The sequence below is a fragment of the Arctopsyche grandis genome, chromosome 2, assembly GCF_051622035.1.
Source record: "Arctopsyche grandis isolate Sample6627 chromosome 2, ASM5162203v2, whole genome shotgun sequence".
Classification (NCBI taxonomy): Eukaryota; Metazoa; Arthropoda; class Insecta; order Trichoptera; family Hydropsychidae; genus Arctopsyche; species Arctopsyche grandis.
This window is the reverse complement of record NC_135356.1, coordinates 13,452,293-13,472,198: the sequence shown is the minus strand read 5'-3', so window position 1 is coordinate 13,472,198 and position 19,906 is coordinate 13,452,293. Positions and strand designations below refer to the sequence as shown.

Below are 19,906 nucleotides of genomic sequence, written 5' to 3'. Positions count from 1 at the left end.
AAAATATGACGAGCAATCGAAGCGCTCACACTGAAGTTATTGCTAAAACATTATTTTAAATCACGTTTCATCTTTCACAAATATACCTTTAAGATTATACCGACAACTAACATGAAAATATTACAATTGGTTGCATTTTCATAACCGTAAAATAAAACGCAAGAGTGGGCAATCGATATTGTAACGACAAAACGTTACACCACGAAAGTGTGTGTTCCAAGAAATATGCTTATAAAAATATTTTTAGTGCAAAACAAAACATTTCTAAAAGATCACTAACTCGAAATAGTTTCGGAATTCATATTCTAATTGACATTGAAAGGGTTGCCCACCATTGCTACAATATAAATATTATATACACAACATAAAACATCTAGGAACACTTGATAGGGAATGCAAATGTAAAAATACTATGTATATGTATAGTGAAAATTGAAAAAAAAAATATATAATACCGTATATGTATACCCATTTTTCACGTTTTAACACTTGCCGCATTGTGATGGACAGCTAGTGAGCAGGACTTATATTTTATATCTCCAAATATACAGAGTGTCTCTCAGGTGCGAGAGAAAGAGGGGAATTCAGAACGCGCCACGCTCAACAGTCAGAGAGGAGAGTGATATCCGCCTTGGAATGGCGGCTTCAGTCATTTCTTGCGCTTATTTTATATTATTCGCCGCCTAAAATACGATAAAATTATTTTTATACCTAATTACAATAATTTTAATTTAAAACACATTTTTAACAGAACGCTCCGAGTCCAGCACAGCGGCCAGCAGATTTTTGTAGACGCTCGAGATGTTTTGATATTTGTATAAGTAACATAAAAATTTAACACATCGTCAACAAAAAATGGTTTTAAATTGTTTTTGGTTACGCTACTTATTGATACTTCTTGTTTCTTTTTTTGAAAAGTGACAGTACCTAATTTAATCTTAAAACAGACGAACGAATCGCACGTTTAATACCGCATACATATGTATATAGTAATGCAACGTGACATCCGCACTCTATTGAGGTAACATCATGAGGTTAATCACTACTCTGGACATAATATACATAGCTTTACCTGATTAAACTTGAATACTTAAGAGGACTGTACATCCGAAACCTTAATTTTGGTGCCGTTCCTTTCTTCGATATATACATATATTGAGTGAATGCGACAATATATATATATATTGAGTGAATGCGACAGTTGCGCTTCGACCAGATAATACGTATTTTAAATCGACAAAATCGAGGTTTCGTATTCTCCAATTTTCTCCTCCGAAATTGGACCAATTTTTAAAAAAATTTCAGCATCGGTATGAGAAAGATATTTTCTATGCACTTGTGCGCGTATTTTTTTTTAAATTGACCGTTAAATAAGCATGCTGGACCCTTTTCGAGGCTGTAAAAAAGAGGCGATTGTATAGATGTTTGGGGGCTCCTAGCTCCTGTAAAAAATAACTAATCAAAAAAATAAAAGCACAGATGCATGGCAATGGTGGATATCCGCATATTAAAAAATATATAAAATGGTGGATATCAGCATATTAAAAAATAATTTCTCTAGTGCCATAATTGAGGAAGGGAGAAGTGTAATACGTTTGTATGGACAAGGCTCTGGTGTCCAGCCCTCTTAAGACTGCAACCAGAATTAAGTACATGTGTAATACTGTCGCCTTTCAAAAAATACCTAGTATAGCTGTAGTTGATCCCACTTTGACATGCCACAACGGCGAAAAAGCCAATCACCCGCAAATATACAGTGATTATTTAGAATCATTTCTTAAACATAGCTAACACATTAAAAAAATACTAAATAATTCAACTGTTATGGTACATCTACACAATCAGTGTGTATACTGCCAGTTCTGACGATAGAATCGGATTTGACATGGGATATGTAACATAGAAAAGCACTTTTACTTGAAATGCAAACGGGGCTTACAGAAATGCCGTCAACTGGCAGTAATACTGCACGTGAAAACGTGCCTTTGGTTAATATCATATTACTATACAGCATACTAAAATGCAGTGGCGGCTCGTGCATAGGAGCTGCGGCGCTGCAGCACCCCCAGAAAAATCGTATTTACATCTTGTATTCAGATATTTGACATACTCATTAATAATGATTATGTCAAATATCTAATCATTCGTAAATGTATACAAATGTTATTTTTTGTATTTTTTCTGGGGGTGCTGCAGAGCCGCAGCTCCTATGCACGAGCCGCCACTGCTAAAATGTGAGATTCGCATACTTAAAAAAAAAAGTAAAATAAAATGCATTGACTACATATGTATAATATATACACTTTGGAATGATCTCCATTCACTGTCATCATATATATTAATATATTGCCAAAATTTTTCCGTAAAATAAGGCATTTTCTTACATTCCTCAAAGCGGACGTGTCGCTCCACGGTCGCAAATGACATTCGGCGATCTTCGAATGATTGACTCTAATAGGTACGTGACATTTGCTAAGCCTAATTGTTAATAAAAAAATAGAACGTGTCTTCTTTCGCTTTCATTATTTTGATATTCTAAGATTAAAACTATGACAGTTACTCTACCGAGTCCAAAGTTTGAAGTTCAGCTGTGGCGATCTCGAAGGTGACGCATATCTTCTTATCACCGTCTATTGTCAACTGATGACGTTCAATGTTTGGGTTAGTTGTCAACTTGGTAACTGTAATGAAAAAGTTGGTATTAGTGGAAACCTGTCATTGTTATTGAAATGTATAAACTTTTCAGACAACCAGCGAGAGGTTCTCGGGTTCAAGCCCTAGGTTGACCTCGATTGAAAAGAGTTTATTCAGAGTATTTCTGCAATGCTGCTGGTTAGACTTATAGATATTTGTGACTCCAAGTCGATCTTTTTCTATCAGAATTTGCCAATTGCCAAACGGTGCCTTATTATAAATTGGCAAAACCATCCTACCTACTATTTGAATATGGTTTCAAAATTTATAATGTATATGTTACAGTTAAACTGTTATTGTCAGTGAAATTATAATTTCACTGATATCTTATTTGTCTCGCAAATTCTAGTTTATAAGTACCTCGATTTTGCTGATACTATAAAATGCTACCCACTCTGTCTGTGATACTGTATAATTGTGTGTAATTATCCAGGAAAGCGCATTGGGCTTTATAGGTCTGTTACCGAGAGTTGGCGCGAACAAATGCGCTTGTGTTGTGTCAGTGAATAGGTGTAAAGCATGCTGTCACATTGCATTCAATAATAAAAAGAAGCGCTGTCTCTTTCGTGCGCTTCTGTATTAGTACAAGAACTCGCCAACTCTCAGTAACAGACCTGCACCTGTTAGACTTTCCTGACATATATTTATATGAATGAATTACCTAGAGAATGATGACTATTTTTAATGTGGGCTTTCAAAGCAGACGATTGCTGATATTGTGCGCCGCAAGTCGCACAAACGTACGGACGCTCTCCGGTATGCGTCCTGGTATGAGACACCTGTACAAATAAGAATCATTTATAATAAAAAGCATAGTTATTTTGTATTTTGTTTTTAATTCTATTTACCAAGTCGCTCTTTTGAGCGAAAGCTCTCGTACAATATGTGCAAGCGAAAGGCTTTTCACCGGTATGCGTGCGTCGATGATTCTTCAAAGTTCCAAGGGCCGTAAAACGCAAACAGCACAAATCGCAAGCGTAAGGACGTTCACCTGAATGAATTCTTTTGTGTTTTACCTTTATGGAGAAAAAGAAAAAAAAAACAATATTTTTAAATTTAAGCCACATCAAAAACTTCGCAGCAATGCAAATATCATCGTAAAAATGTTAATTTTTATAAACATCGCTCCAAATATACAAACAATAATACGCTTAAACTAATGTACGCACATATTATATACATAAAAAAAATACAACAGACGCTATGTACAATATATAAAGGTCAAATAACTGGTACCTGGCGCTCTAAGCAAGCTATTGAGCCAATAAATAATACACCTAATGGTGTTGTAGTGAATCATTTATAAAGTGATACGGAAGATAGTCCCGCTAGCATTTCAAATAACAGTACTAGTGTCGACAACAATATGCCGAGCGAGTCTACGTATACAAAATCGCCAATGTCTATTAAATTTTTAATAAATGCCATTTCAAATTGAACCGCTCAAATACACTGCCGATGTGTGCATAATTTAACAAAAGTGGAAATGGGATAATAACATGTCCGAGCATACATATGTAAGTATTAAATACAAATGCCAACGTATTAAATAATTAATATACCAACACCTATGCGATGATATTTCATCAGGTACAACACTAGTATGTAATGTACATATTATATTACACCATAAAGTCAACATAAGCTCGGCACGTTGTCGAACATAGACCGTCATTTACCTTACCATAATCTCTAGAATTTGTTGAATGTCTACTAGGATGTAATCCGTCTTCAACTCCTGGATAGTTTAAGTCGATGACCATATATAAATTTTCATACAAATATCACTGAAAAGGGACATATGTACATACGTAATTCGTTGCATAAGCACTCCTCTGATCACTTGCATGGAACATGCCCCCATCTTTGATATAGCCAAACCATTCTAGATTTTCCGAAAAAAGTCCACACATTATGCCAACGGAAATGATGGACTATGTCCATCGTTATGTTGAGGTTTTCTTATCAAATGATAGAACTCCATTGTCTTCAAATACTGACTTTATAGTATAGTTCGGTTTTATTAAATAATTAGTTACAGACATTACTAACAAACTAACCAGTAGATTCTATGACAGAATCACTAATAACCATACTAACACACTTGTGAAGATTCTCGGTGATTACAACAAAATGTCTATACCCTTCAGGTATAAACACAGATTACCTAAACGCAATCTGCTTTAGGTCATCGACTTTAGAGAGTCTTTAATTAATATTATGTATTAGATGTATTATGAACATTTATAAGGATTGTAAATAGGTTTTTTGAGCTCTTTTTCCTATTATGCTGTAGATTAACATTAGAATAATATAATACTAGGATTACTAACCAAATTAAATTAAATTGTAAAATAGAAAATGATCAGTAGATCAGTAGCTATTAAAGTAGATATAAGATGTATTGTGAACATAATTTCGTAATAATAAAAAGCATTTAAAAATCAAAAATTAAATAATTAGCTTGGTATTTCGAATAGCTATTAGAGCGCATGATACCAATTATACGTTCGCATTGCTCGCGTACATAGACCCACTGTCAACGTGATATCGTCATGTACTTTCATAGGAAATTGGAGTCTCACCAAGGAGCTGGACGTGGTGAATCCAGTGCCGCATATATCACAGACGAAAGGATGGTCTCCAGTGTGTTTTCGCAAATGTGCGTCCAACTCGCCCTTGGATACAAACTTGGCGTGACACGTCGGACAACTGAACGGCTTCGTGGCCGAGTGCCTCATCAGGTGTTGTTTCAGATTGGTGTTCTGGGTGAAACCTGGGCAAGTCACGCATAACAATACAATATTGTACACACTGCATGGAGATACACTCACACGAGTTTATATATATATAATTTACCTTTTCCGCAAATGGAGCACAAATACGGTTTTTCGCCGCTGTGAGTCCGCAAGTGATCCTTTAACGTTGAAAGCATATTGAAACCTGAAAACAAGCGCAAACAACTTTATAAACTCGTCTCAAACCAAGACTTTGGCAGTATTATAACTCGTTTCAGTTGGCATGACAGTATGAAAACTCTAGATCATATATTTCTTTTCTGACTTTGCCCGACGTTGAAACTGTGGGTTTTACATTTAACGAATGAAGGTAATACTGGGTTGACACGGTGCAAGTTACTTGGCAACAGATGGTACAACTGTTTTTGAACGCTGACATCCGACTCAAGTTGGACCCGCGCTCAACTTTGCCGATTTGAGCTGTATACAGGTAGTGTTCCAAAATGGCAGCGGAGAGAGGAGCATCGAAATATTGTCAGAACCAGAGAAAATACGGTTTGCAGAGCAGTGTGTTGATCTTGTGTGCTTTTTAGCACCCAAGATCAAATTAATTTGTTTTTTATAAGTTTTTATCTTCCTGCTAAGCCTCACGAAGAAAATGAATACACGCACCCAATTCATTACGCATGAATCAATGGTATGATCATCAATAATATTCGGTATGCGGATAACACCGTACTACTGGCCACAACTTAAATGACTTGCAAGCAACACTAAGCGCAATTGTTGTGCATAGCTGCAGAGTGGGGCTAATATTGAATATCAGAAAAACAAAGGATTACTCTCTAAATATTGACAAAAATATGGTAGAAAGAATCAATCATTTCAGATATCTTGGGTGCTATCTGGGTGAAACGTGTGAAAGTAACCAGGAAATTCATGCTAGAGTGAAGCAAGCAAGTGCTGCATTCTTAAATATGAAAACACGTGATCTCAGTATAGCACTCCGACTTCTACGATGCTACACTTCAGCGTCCTTCTGCTGGGGGCAGAAGCATGGTCCACGTGTAAAAAACTGCAGGCCTTTGAGATGTGGACGTACAGAAGGATGCTGAGAATGTTATGGATAGCATGTAGAGCCAATACCGAGGTGCTAGCCCTGATGGAAAAACATGTGGTACTCAACAATGTAAATTAGAGTATCTTGGACATGAGACGCAGAACCAGAAATACGATCTCATGCGCCTAGTAATCTAGGGAAAGATCATAGGACAGCACGGTTGGGGCCAACGGAAAACATCATGGTTGAAAAATCTTCGGTAGTGGGAAGACCTCAGCACCCAAGCACTATTCAGAGCAGCCATGGACATAGTACGGATGGGAACTCTAGGAGGACAGGGTACATGAAGAAGAAGAATTCATCGTGCCTTTAAATCCATTTGCGAGTCCAGATTCTTCTGTTCGCTGAACAGGAGAGTGATGAATTTTTAGCTATTTATCAAAATGTTCACGGCAAGATCATCAACCAGTACTATGTAGATCTGTCACTTTAAAATTGTCCAAGTTGCGATTACGTATTAACCACGTTTACAAATCACTCGCCCAATATATGTACTTGCACCGTCTCAACCCGGTATAACATGTTAATATCTGCATATGTAGCTTTTGCAGAATTATCTGTTCTTTTGCTTTAAATAAATCAAAAAAAACGACCCACAAATGATACGATAGCCTACCTGATTCATCATATTTGCGTGATTTATTAATTTCAAATTCACCCCACAATACCACCAAAATCAAATAATTACAGTTGTATACATATATTTGCATAACTAATTCCCCAAGATAATTAATTAATTTTGTTAAATGTTGTTGATAATACCAAAAATATACCTTTATCGCAGTGCGAGCATTGATGTCTTTTTTTACCGGTGTGATTGTTCATGTGTAAAATGAGTTGATCTGGTCTGGTAAACGCTCTGTAATTTACAACGTCAAATTTACAACAAATGTGTACACAATTGGAATAAAAGAAAAATTATTAATACACGCACCGATGGCACAAAGTACACTTGTTGGCTTTCTCCTCGTTATGCGTCAAAAGGTGCTGTTTGAGATTTTTTCGTTTTGTGAAAACTTTGTCGCATTTACTACATCTGAAAGTATAGCATCATTAATATGATTGTTTTATAAATTATACAGAATGTAGAAGTCTGACACTTTTTAAATGTTAAATGCACGATTAATATAAGTCATAGCCATTTAAGGACCATTTAAATTTATTACAACTAACAACTTTGATATTTTAAGTATGGTTATCGTCCCTACAACATGGAGATAGGTTCTGTCCTGCCGGAAAACGTATGTATCTATCACTAGAGACTATACAAAATTCAGGGGTTACTTTTATTTGTGCAAAATAAACAAATTCAAAGTATCAAACATTTTTCCCGGCAAAAATTTTATATAGAACCGCATTGTAAGGTAGCATGTTATATTGTATTGCTTTACAAGTTTTGTGAAACTTTTATTTTAAATAAACACAAAACTTTTATATACCATTTTCCTACTAACGATTTCATTTATTTGTAATTCAAACAAAAATTAGATTTTATTTACAAATTTTAAGAAAAATATCAAAGAAAACAAAAGGATTGTCGTGGAATTCAACAGTAACTTTACAGTTTCACAAACAGTATTATCGTTAGCTGTGGTCATTTGGCGATTTCATAATTAATAAACCTCAAAAGTGATGACTCGGCAATTTGTCTAATTTGAGAAACATTTAAAAGGCAACACAACACGGCTAAGAAATTATACATAAAGCGTTATCTAACATTCCAGACTTTTTACATTAGCACAACTTTGAACACTACCTAAAGTCCGTCTGCCCTTTTGGAATCGGTTCAGAATGTTTAGTCATGTGTGCCGCGTATGAGTGCTGATTGTCATATTGCGTATTACAGGTTTTGCATTCGTAGAGCACTTCGAGCACCAATTGCGACTCCCCGTCGGCGATCAAAGGCTTTTCTTCTTTGATTTTTGCAACAGCACCACCACCACTAGTCGTCACGAGACCGATCTAAACAAAAACCCAAAATAGAAGTACATATACAACATGTCCAAGTACATATTAGAATAAAATGAGCAAAAAGCAGATATATCCAAGGATATCACAGTCATATCTAACTTCAGATATATCTACACTTAAAATTGACGCTATTATATGTACAGTTTTAGAATCGTCGTCGTCGTCGTCCGAAGAAATACTGGCGTTGAGGAAGTCTTGATAATTTAACGCGCTATTCTTCCTTCTTGGCAGTTTGTCTTTGTGACACGATCTGAGATGCCTTCCCATTAAGATCTTGTTAGTGGCGTCAACACCGCAATAAGGACAATCGTATTTGATGGCCGTCTGAAAAAAAATGCAATAGATCGTTTAAGCATCGGTCATGACTTAGAAAATAAGTCTTGAAAAGAGAAAATAAATAATCTTCAATACTTTCAACGATATGGTATTCATCACCACGTCGATGTTTTTGATGGAGTGCACTCGTTGTAAGTGCTTTCTGAGATGGTCGCGTCTGGCAAATATTTTGGTGCATTGATTGCACTTGAAACCATCACCGGTGTGCACGGCCATGTGCCGTTTTAAAGACTTGGCACCCGTATAAGATTTACTACAAATTCCACACGAATAATAATTTTTACCGTCTTTCACAGAAATGTCTAAAAATTGCAAACATTTTATAACATCTGATATGAGTAAAAACAATTTTTCATTTAAGAATACGGCAAACACCCTCAAAGCGGAAACCACAATCTCAAAACAGTGGAGACCTGTATATAAAATTTTGGGATATATTATTAAAAAGCACTGTAAAAATCGGCACTAAATAGAACCCAATGATTACGAATATAAGATGTTGAAGATTTTCCATTCGATCAGATAAAATCTGAGAAGCTTTTCTAAAAAACTTATACGCGTCTTATTATTAGACCGACACAGTAAATCAATCTTTAGTTTGCTAATATCAAAAGAAGTTATACAATTCAAAAAAATTGGTGCTTTCCTCTTAAAATTAATATTTAATTAAAAATTATTTTTTCATTTGTTTTATCCAAAATTTTCAAACTGTCTCACACAATTATTACAAGAACAAGATGTCCTTCCAAATGAGATAGTTTGTCACAACGGTCACGAGATGAATCTCTACCATGGTTTGAGTATTTCCTTGAATTGCAGAAAGTCCATGTGTCGAAATAAGATCAATATCCACATTGCAAACTGGTCATATAAATTTTGTAACAGCCATTCATTTCTTTCATTTATGGTCCAAGGAATCGGGCATGAACATGAACACAACCATCGACTGGAATAATTACATGCGAGAAGTTGGAGCAGAGTCCTTAACCTGATGGCAGCCAAAACAAAAGATCAGCGGCGAAGGGTTAGTATACATATCAGTGGCGTGGGTTAAAGTCTCTCTCCCCCCATCGTACATCCTCACATAATTTGGGCGAGCAGGATACAACAGGAACCAAAAGAACAGGCTTTTCCTACCGTATTCTGCGCGCGCACATTAAACAAGGCTGTATGACAAAAATAGATATAATTTCACCGCATGCCACTCATATATATTATATATACAAAGTACCGTTTACCATGCACCCTTTTTTTTTTGATCTTTCGACTTAAGATCTTTCGATTTTCGATCTTTGCCTTCTTAAATTTGCATTTTCGGGCGTTTCACTTTGGGTCCCGTGAGGGAGACCGAAGAAATAGATGCTAAAAAAGAACGCGAGTCTCCAGTAATCGATATTCAGTGCTCTGACATTGAATTGAAAAGTTTCCACAGGTGAAAACTTCATTTTTCAGACAAAGTGGCATTTTTGAAAAATAACAGTAACATTAAATGTTTGTTTTTGTATTGTACAAAAACGACGGAGTTGCACATTTTACAAAATTACTCATTACTTAACGTCAAATGTGGACTAAATTCAATTCACAAATCACTATTCTATATTTACAACACATTGAACTCCCGCTTTGAAGATTTTCGCCGTAATAGTAAACGATTGAATGTGTTTTTTTTTTTTTAGTATACCCATTTCCTCTTTGACGTCGTCTAATTTAAACACTGGCTTTGCTTCATTCAATTGCACTTCGGGCTCAGTTTTAAAAATCAAAAAGTCATCGTAGTCGCCGGAAATTTCCATGTTGGCAACTTCGTACGGATTTTCAGCGGACATTTCTTGTTTTATATACGCATGGTTGTTTAGAGTGTCTGGTATTTTTTCCGTCACGTATTGACGGAAGAGTGAATCTGATTTTTCGCAAAGGTTTTTGAAACTGACGGCGTCATCTAGTTTTGTGGCGCATTGCGTACACAGTTGACAAGGTAAGCCGTCGTCCTCTGACACCTGTAAAATAATTGTTCATCGATGTATTAATTGTTTCAATTTTCAACACAAATAAAATTCAGTATTTATTGGCTATACGGGCGCATTCGAGCATCGAGTATAAACACTAACACTACCGCATAGATGCACTGCAGTTAGATAAATTACCTCTAGGTGTCATAAACAGTTGAAGTAAAGTGACAGTACACGACGAGTGATTGACGCTATCAAATAAACTTATTACCGATATATTACATGTCTATGAATTTCACATCTGGTGTTCTGTTGGAGGCCAGTATTGCCTCAATGCATAAAATTATTTGGGAGATGGGTTTTCGATTTGTATCAATATTGCTATATGTAATGTCAATCGTTGGTTGCATACTATCACTTAACTAAATTTCATTCATTTAATTTCCGTGTATCTGTACGGGGTCTACCTCACGGGCCGGAATGTGAAATGCGGGAAAACGCAAATATCGGAAGGTAAAGACCGAAAATCGAAAGATCTTATGTCGAAAGATCCAAAGAAAAAGGGTGAGTATGCACCCTTTTTTTTGATCTTTCGATTTTCGATCTTTGCCTTCCGATATTTGCGTTTTCCGGCATTTCACATTCTGGCCCGTCACGGAGACCGATCTGTATGTGCTAGGGTAGGTGTGTGCGCTCGATGCACGGATGCATCCATATAACCAATAAGTATCTAAAATTTAAATAAAAATTTGATACAATAGAAAAGTCGTAAAAAAGAAATAAGCAGTATATCTACACTGACCATACATTATTTATTTAAGTGAACTGTACTTTATTTCACTCATCTGTCCTTTACATTAATTTGTATTCTAACCAGAGACCGGCGGACAAGATGCTCGATGGCTAAAAAAAATGATTCCCTATTGAGAACCATTGTTTTTTGCTCTCCTGCTTTCTCAGACAATGGAGAGTTCTATTATTATTTTATGCCAGCATCCTCGCTGCCTCATTCTGTTTCAAAAATTGCCCTTTGGTCTTTTATTTTGTAATAAATTTCGTTAAAAATATTAGCGCCGTTATATCTAAAGATGCAATTTATACATTTTATCAAACCTGTATTGATTACAATAGGCAACAAAAAAAATTACTGGAGCGGAGATCAATCAATGTTTACTAAATTCGTATATGAAAATGATTATTGTTGGTTTCTGAGATTTGAGCGTTTAAAAAAATGCACAATTTTTACATTTATTTTGCCTCTAACAGTCATTAACTCAAAACCTACTACTGCTATGCCAAAAGTGAGTATTGAAATTAATAGCCAGATGTTTTCCTGTTGATTGTGAATTTTCAATGCTTTAAAATATTTATAATTGGTTATCTAGCGAATTTTAAAAGTCAAAAATATACTTTTTTTTATCCTTTTTGTCCATGATTTAATGGGCTTATTTTTCTATATCCTTGTGTCCTTTATTTTCTCCAAAGAAATGAGGCCACCGAAAGTACATATATCAAATTAATCTAACCAACAAAAACAAAATTTTTAAAGACATCGCGACATGCTTGAAACACGATGGAGGGACGTCATTCGAGTAGGGATATTCCCCCTACCCCTTTCCGGATCTGGCCAAGCCAGGAATATGCGTGTCATTAGATGAAATATTGAATCTTAACTCTTTGAAGTAGACCTCCTGGACTGGACCTCCTGGACTGGACCTAACTGGACTTCAGAAGCGGGATACGCTCAAGGTCAAGGCGTGTATGCGGTCAAACCACCGCGCGCGTTTTCAAAGGGACTTTTTAACAATGACTACATTCATTTCGGTAACAATATTATCACATATGGCAATCTCGAAAAACGCCACGGAAAATATCACGCTTACGAGAATTCGAGTGTCAGATATACCGTATTCGTGGCAAAGATTGTCGAGTGCGAGATCGCCATGTGCGAAATAATCCGTTTAACCAACAATAGAAACACACAAATTCACACACGCTTTCATTACAAACTTCTACACATGATTACACTGAGCAACAAAAAAAATTATCAGAGCGGAGACTAACCAATCTTTACTAAATTTGACCCACTGAATTCGAATATGATATTGATTTTTGTTGGCTAGTGATCGTTTACGAGATATGAGCGTTTAAAAAAATGTGCGAAGACCGCGAAAGCCAAAAAACTGTAAAAAATCGGTAGATACCGCTAATGTTAACGCTACCGATGGCTACGTCCACACTACCGATATCTACACCCGATATTTACGAATTTTTCCACAACCAGTTCCTAAATAGCAACCACAGGTTGCAATATAGGAACTGGATATGGAAAATTCGAAAATATCGGGTGTAGATATCGGTAGTGTGGATGTAGCCAATGTCTCGTCGTTGAGAGTTATGGATTTAGAATCGAAATTTGGAACGCGTAATGAAGGTTTTGGCTGTTTTGTGTGCGAATAAATAATCGTATCCAAGAATGCACTCTTTTTTAGTTTAATAATGGTGTGTATTGATAACCCAATAACCCGTGCAATTCCCGTTCCCATTCTCGTCCCCGTTCCCATTTGTCGGAAAAACGCAGGCAGCGAACACATTTGAAATTATTCAATTATTTGTTTATTTTACCCTAGCAACACATGTCGCGACGCAAAAACATTTGAAATTATTGCGTTGCAATGCCACTCATTCACATTCGATTTATTTCTTTTTTCAACCAACGAAGGTTACATATATACAAAGTCTCTTTCGAAATTATATATTAGATGTAATAATTTTTATTTTTTGGATAAAAAGAGATACTCCAAACGTCGCTGATACACATATTGAGAAATATTGGTAACACTGAGCAACAAAAAATCACGTTTTTGAGTTACCAGAGCGGAGACTAACCAATATTTACTAACTTTGACCCACTAAATTTGAATATGATAATGATTTTTGTTGGTTAGTGATCGTTTACGAGATATGAGCGTTTAAAAAAATGTGCGAAGACCGCAAAAGCCAAAAAACTGTAAAGATCGTACGCATGAGTAATAGCGTTCGAACATGCGGTATTTGATAGATCTATCAAATACCGCGGTAGATACCGCTAGTGTTAACGCTACCATTGATTTTAATCAAAGCACAGTGTTGCCATTTGCAGATCTGGCTAGACATAATCAATTTAAAAAAAAATCATTTTATATTGACATATGTCTATCTGAACTTTCAGGTAATGTTAATAAATTTTGATTTAGTTGCGTTGTCCGTCACACGTGAACAAACTTGTGACTCGCGACGCTTTTCGTTGTAAATTACGTAAGGATACACTGAACTTTAAATGGATAAAAATACACTGAATTTTAAATTGTTTTAACCTTTTTTACGCCAGCGACTCACTCGTGAGTCACGCCATCAACTTGCCTTGTACGCCAGCGTCGATTTCTGTTCCGAAACGTAAAATATTTAAGGTACTTATCGGTTATGTGGGCGCAACCAGGCATTCAGTGCATGAATTTTGCAGCCTCGCCAAGAATCAGAGTAAAAGATTTTCTGTAATGTGTCAAATTGCTTTATTTTCGGTCTGACAGCTCTATGTTTTAAATAGTTGAAAATATTTAGTAAAAATTTATCAATTCATCAAAAAGACCCTGACCACTGCGTTATAGTTTTTACCCTGCAATGAAAATTGTAATCGCTGTGAAACAACCATGGTTTTCCCAAATAAATTAATGTCATTATTTTTGTTGAAGGTGTGTATGTGTATTCAAGAAACCTCGAATTCAATGTCTTTTTCGATGTAACGTCAATTGTTTGTCAACTGTCACTTTACTAAAACTGTTTGCGACACTAGAGACCATTCATTTAAGTGCTGTGTTAGGGTAAGTGTGTGTACTTGATGCTCGGTTGCGCCTATATAGTCAATAAGTACCAAATAAAAACCGATGATTTTAATTTTTCGAGATTTTTTTAACAAAAATGCAGTAAATGTCATCAATTCTCAATGTCAATTATGCCTAAAGTGACCATACATCCCGTTTTTAGATTGCCTGTCCCGTTGTCCCCAAGCACAGCTTCAGGATGTCGAAATGTCCCTTTTCAAAAAGAGAGTATATTTATTGAATTATTATACATATATATTATATATATATCGTATAGTTATTGAATACATTCTATGCCTGCCCGGAACTAATGCACCCGTAAAAAGAGTCTTTTCACAGATGAACAAGTTGTGGACGACCGATAAAACGCAATTGCAAGTCGCAGTTTTTAAAGCGATGTTGTTAATTTAAATCAATTTTAAGAAATCCTGCCAAGAATTTCATTCTTATTTAAAAGCAAACTCAGTAATACTTAAGAAAATTTGTTCATCAGAAAAATATAAAACAACATAATTTTTTTTATATTTTTATTATTCATTCCTGTTCTTTTCTTTTCTTCATCAACATTCCAGTTCTTTTTATTAATAAATAAAAACTATGAAAAAATACGCGTTTTCTAGAATACACATACTATTACGTAAAAATTGGTAGATGTCCCGTTTTGAGGACAAAAATAAATGGTCACATTAATTATGCCAGGAAATTTGAAACGTCCCTAAGCTGTCGTACATCATAAAACATATGCATGCAAGGTCCAGTGGTGTCACCCCAATTTCGAAACAAAGAGTTTCCAAACATAATATATGTATGTATATATTTGCAGAGGACCAAAATATAATGAAATATACATATACTGTAATATATTTTTTTTAAAAAAGTACCACTAGAATTTTTTCATCAAGACCATGCCAATGTTAATAGAATTTATACGAAATAAATAAGAAATACCAAAAAATATGCATGTCCTAGACAAAATTGAACGATTGGACAGTATATTTCTTATGGAATATGATTATAAACGCTGCAGGGGAATTTTTTCCCCGAAATATACCAATATTAGTGTAATTACATAAGAAAAAGTAATGTGTTTGAGAACTTTTCGTTTATTATTACCGAAATTTGCTGAAATGTGCTACTCAGGGTAGACTGTACTCAATTTACATAGGAATTCATTGATTTTTAATATTTCTAAAACGAAAATTACGGAAATTTTATGATTGGAACAGGTTTCCGGAAACTTCAGACTTTTAACAATGGGTTTCTGGAAACCCTGAGAAACCCTCTGGATGACAGCACTGGCAAGGTCATACCAAACCTCTCCAAAACTCAAATTATGTGAGTCAAATAATTTTTTTTAGCATATCCAACTAGTTTAAAAATTGCTAGCGCACAGGTAAATATCAAATATTTCGCAGGTGGCAGTTAACTAGTTAAATATATATGTATGTATGTATATACATGAGGTTCAGAAAACATTATGCTTCTGAAGAAAATATTTAGATTAAAATGTCAATTGAAGGAAAACCGTTTTGGGTAAATAATTTTTTTTTTTCACTACAACAGTTTTACAATTAGTAAAAAAAACTTTTTATAACAAATAATTTTGACAACAAATGAGTAATTTGCTTTTTGCTATCATCAGCAAATTTTTGAATGCATGGAGAAAATACATATATCAGACCTTTATTAGTAACCAATAATTATAAATTATAAATATCTTATATTTTGAAGACGTCTATGAAGTCTTTGTAGTCATTATTATGAGGTACATTTATGAGAACTTTGTGGATGTACTTTTTTGTGATACTATTGCCATTGAAGTATAAGATAGTGATTTTTTTTTGTATAAATCATTTGAAAGGGTTTCATTTGGAGATATGATAAAATCCGAGAGTGTGATGGATCCATTTATGTGAATGTAATTCACACCGAATTATTGTTTGTTTTTGATTACTTTTTGGCTACAAATTATTGGAACGTTTACTGATGCGTTTCAATAGCAGTGCACATTTACTTCATGTGAAGTGAAATAATATAATAATGAGAACATATTTCAATGTAATATGTTGAACACAATACAAATAGTAAAGTCCAATATCATATTTATTTTTGTATTTATGTGTATACTAGTGTTGGGCACGTTGATTTCAACGGGTGGTTTCGAAAAGGAATTGAAACTCGAATAAAAATAAAGTTAAAGATATTGAATCGACTGGTTTCGGAAAGAAATTGATGCACGAATTACGAATGACAAACTACGAAGTGATTACGAATTACGTTTTGTGCATCGCCGACGCCCCGACGCCTTTGCCCCCAGCGCCGCCGACGCCTCCGGCGCCCGCAGCACCCCTGGTGCCTTCAGCACCCCGGGGCCTTCGCCCCCAGCACCCCTGGTGCCTTCAGCACCCCGGGGCCTTCGCCCCCAGCACCCCTGGTGCCTTCAGCACCCCGGGGCCTTCGCCCCCAGCACCGCCGACGCCTTTGGCGCCCCCAGCGCCTTCGGCCTCAGCGCTGCTAACGCCTCCGGCGCCCCCAGCGCCCCCAGCGCCCCCGATGCCTTCTGCACCCCGGGGGCTTCGCCCCCAGACGCCGACTTCACCGGCGCCCCCAGCGCCCTCGGAGCCCCCAGCGTCCTTGGCGCCCGTAGCACAAAAATGAAAAATATGAAAAAAATGAAAAATATGAAAAAAATGAAAAATATGAAAAAATAAAAAAAATGAAAATTATGAAAAAAATGAAAAAACTGAAAATATGAAAAAAATGAAAAAACTGAAAAAATGAAAAAACTGAAAAAATGAAAAAACTGAAAAAATTAAAAAAATTAAAAAATAAAAAAAATGAAAATTATGAAAAAAATGAAAAAACTGAAAATATGAAAAAAATGAAAAAACTGAAAAAATTAAAAAAATGAAAAAATGAAAAAACGGAAAAAATTAAAAAAATTAAAAAATTGAAAAAATGAAAATTATGAAAAAAATGAAAAAAAACTGAAAAACCTAAAATGAAAAATATGAAAAAAAAAAATTGTTCCCCATACTGGTTGATGGTTGATCGTCCGTCACATATACAAATATACAAATATATATATTTAGCGACATTCCGTTTTTATATATAGTATAGTATAGGGAATGTGGAGTCGAAGTCGTGAAAAATCACCAGCACCTAATGATACAGGTCTGAGACGCAGTGTTTCTTTGTTTGTCTTTTCATCATTACCGACATTAGAAAAGATACAAACATGTGTAAAGGTTAGAAACCCCTGTGTAATGGAAAATTCATTTAAAAAAGCCTCACAAGTTGAAGTTGAAACTGGCAGCAATTCGAGCGCTATTCTATTTAATAATAAACATAAAACTATTCATAAATAATATTCTTTTTAATGAAAATGTATTGATTTACTAAATATGTACATATAATAGGTACCATTCTGTAATAGATAAACAGCATTCGAAAATTAGTCCATTCGTCGCATTGTTTGTTAAAATTACGACTGTATCCAACTTTATATTAGTGACCATATTTTTACAAGCATCTTCTATGTTTTTCAAATTGAAAAACAAGACATTTTATCAAAAAAAATTGTTTTCTAAATTCTTCTATTATTAAAAACTAACACAAAGAATTAATTTTCTTTAATACTCTTATAAAATTTTACACAAAACTGGTTAAAATCATTCTATGAGGATTAGCAAACATTTAGCAAAGCAAAGTTTTAACATTCATTATTGCGTTTTATCACTGGACCACATATTGTTCATTGAAGAAAAAGATCCTTTGGCAGATGCATGTTCCTGGTAAATTTAGAAAATATTTGACTAATTTTTGTAGGAGACATCATTTCTGCTGAAGGCTTTGTATATTTATTAGGAGAACCCAAAAGTATTCAAAAGTTTCGACAAGCTCTTTCGCAGTCTGTTTGTGTAGAGACATGATCCAGTAAATGGTAAATGTTATTATGTTAAAGTTATTGTTTGTGTAAACAAAAAAATTTCTACCTGAAGAAAGATGTCGAGACCAATAATAGAGGAAGGTCACGCGTCATTTTATGTTGTTTATGTTAGACCAAGTAATGAAGGCAAACGAAGCAGTGAAAAAAATCACCGATACTTACGGGGATATTCTGAAACTAAACAAGTATCATAGGTGATATAAACAATTTAAAAATGGGAATAGGGACACATCAAGCAGATCGCACGAAAAGCAGAGCTCAAAAATTAGATGATGATCCCGACGTCAATGGTGGAATCAGATCCTCGTCTAACCATCGAGGAATTATCGTTGAAAATTGACTGTCTATGGTCTATAGTTCAGAATCATCTTCGTAAAATTGCACAGACAGGGAATTTGGGAATATTTTTTTGATTACTTTTCAGTCCCCCTAATAAATTCATCTATTAAATATAAAAGTGGTTTTATCTCACTACTTACCAGGAAATATTCTTAAACACAGAATAGAAAAAATATATATTTAACCGGATTGAGTCTGAGTCGTAGGGGGGAAAATGTTGTAGTCGAATCTAGTCTTGATTTATTTTTTAGTATTAAAATGAGTGAATACAATATACAGTGGGACCCCGATCAACCGTTCTCGGATAATACGTTTTCCCGCATGGATCGTTCATTTTTTATAGTCCCGTCAAACACCCATAAGAACAATGTTAAATAATCCCGCATTAACCGTTCCCCGATAAATCGATTTCCTCGATATATCGTCTAAATATTATGGTCCCGTCACAAATATTATCCCGGTTGACCGTTTTTGTTGCATATTTCTCCGTATTCGTAACAAGTACAGGTGTTAAGCGGGCTATTCACTCGCTCGTGAACATCGCGCCGTGACTCAATGAGTGTGATGACATCTTTTTACTGGGTCTACGTGATGAGCCAAAATGTTAAATTACAGAAAACACAAATATCGGAAGGCAAAGATCGAAAATCGAAAGATCTTAAGTCAAATTAAGTGAGTATGTGCCGTTTACCATGCATCCTTTTTTTTGATTTTTCGATTTTCGATCTTTGCCTTCCGATATTTGCGTTATCTGTAATTTAACATTCTGGCTAATCACGGAGACCGCTTTTTACTAACCCCTTAGCGCCAGTGGCGTAGCTAGAAATTTTGGGCCCGGATGCAAAAATTTCTCCCCACTTCCTGGCCAGTTCGTTCGCTCCTGATTTTATTTCTTCGTATGAATTTCTAATTTACTTACATTCTCATATATATATATATATATATATATA

At 35.2% G+C, this 19,906-nt stretch overlaps 1 protein-coding gene across 2 annotated transcripts in view; it reads right to left on the bottom strand.

Moving 5' to 3' along the window:
• Positions 1 to 912: 912 nt before the first annotated feature.
• LOC143922560 (uncharacterized) overlaps positions 913 to 19,906 on the bottom strand; it is a 19,992-nt gene continuing 998 nt past the window's right edge. Inside the window, exons 2-13 of one of the 2 annotated variants that reach the window (XM_077445833.1) lie at positions 10,541 to 10,856; positions 8,935 to 9,161; positions 8,665 to 8,847; positions 8,309 to 8,514; positions 7,487 to 7,588; positions 7,326 to 7,411; positions 5,554 to 5,637; positions 5,280 to 5,470; positions 3,543 to 3,710; positions 3,356 to 3,473; positions 2,596 to 2,681; positions 913 to 2,032 (exon numbers count right to left, since the gene is read on the bottom strand). In XM_077445833.1, the coding sequence (XP_077301959.1) occupies positions 1,823 to 2,032; positions 2,596 to 2,681; positions 3,356 to 3,473; positions 3,543 to 3,710; positions 5,280 to 5,470; positions 5,554 to 5,637; positions 7,326 to 7,411; positions 7,487 to 7,588; positions 8,309 to 8,514; positions 8,665 to 8,847; positions 8,935 to 9,161; positions 10,541 to 10,856 (1,977 nt within the window). In that variant the 3' untranslated portion in view covers positions 913 to 1,822. Of the gene's footprint in view, positions 2,033 to 2,529; positions 2,682 to 3,355; positions 3,474 to 3,542; positions 3,711 to 5,279; positions 5,471 to 5,553; positions 5,638 to 7,325; positions 7,412 to 7,486; positions 7,589 to 8,308; positions 8,515 to 8,664; positions 8,848 to 8,934; positions 9,162 to 10,540; positions 10,857 to 12,482; positions 12,603 to 19,906 lie in introns of those variants that run through there. The other variant, XM_077445834.1, reaches the window with a different exon arrangement.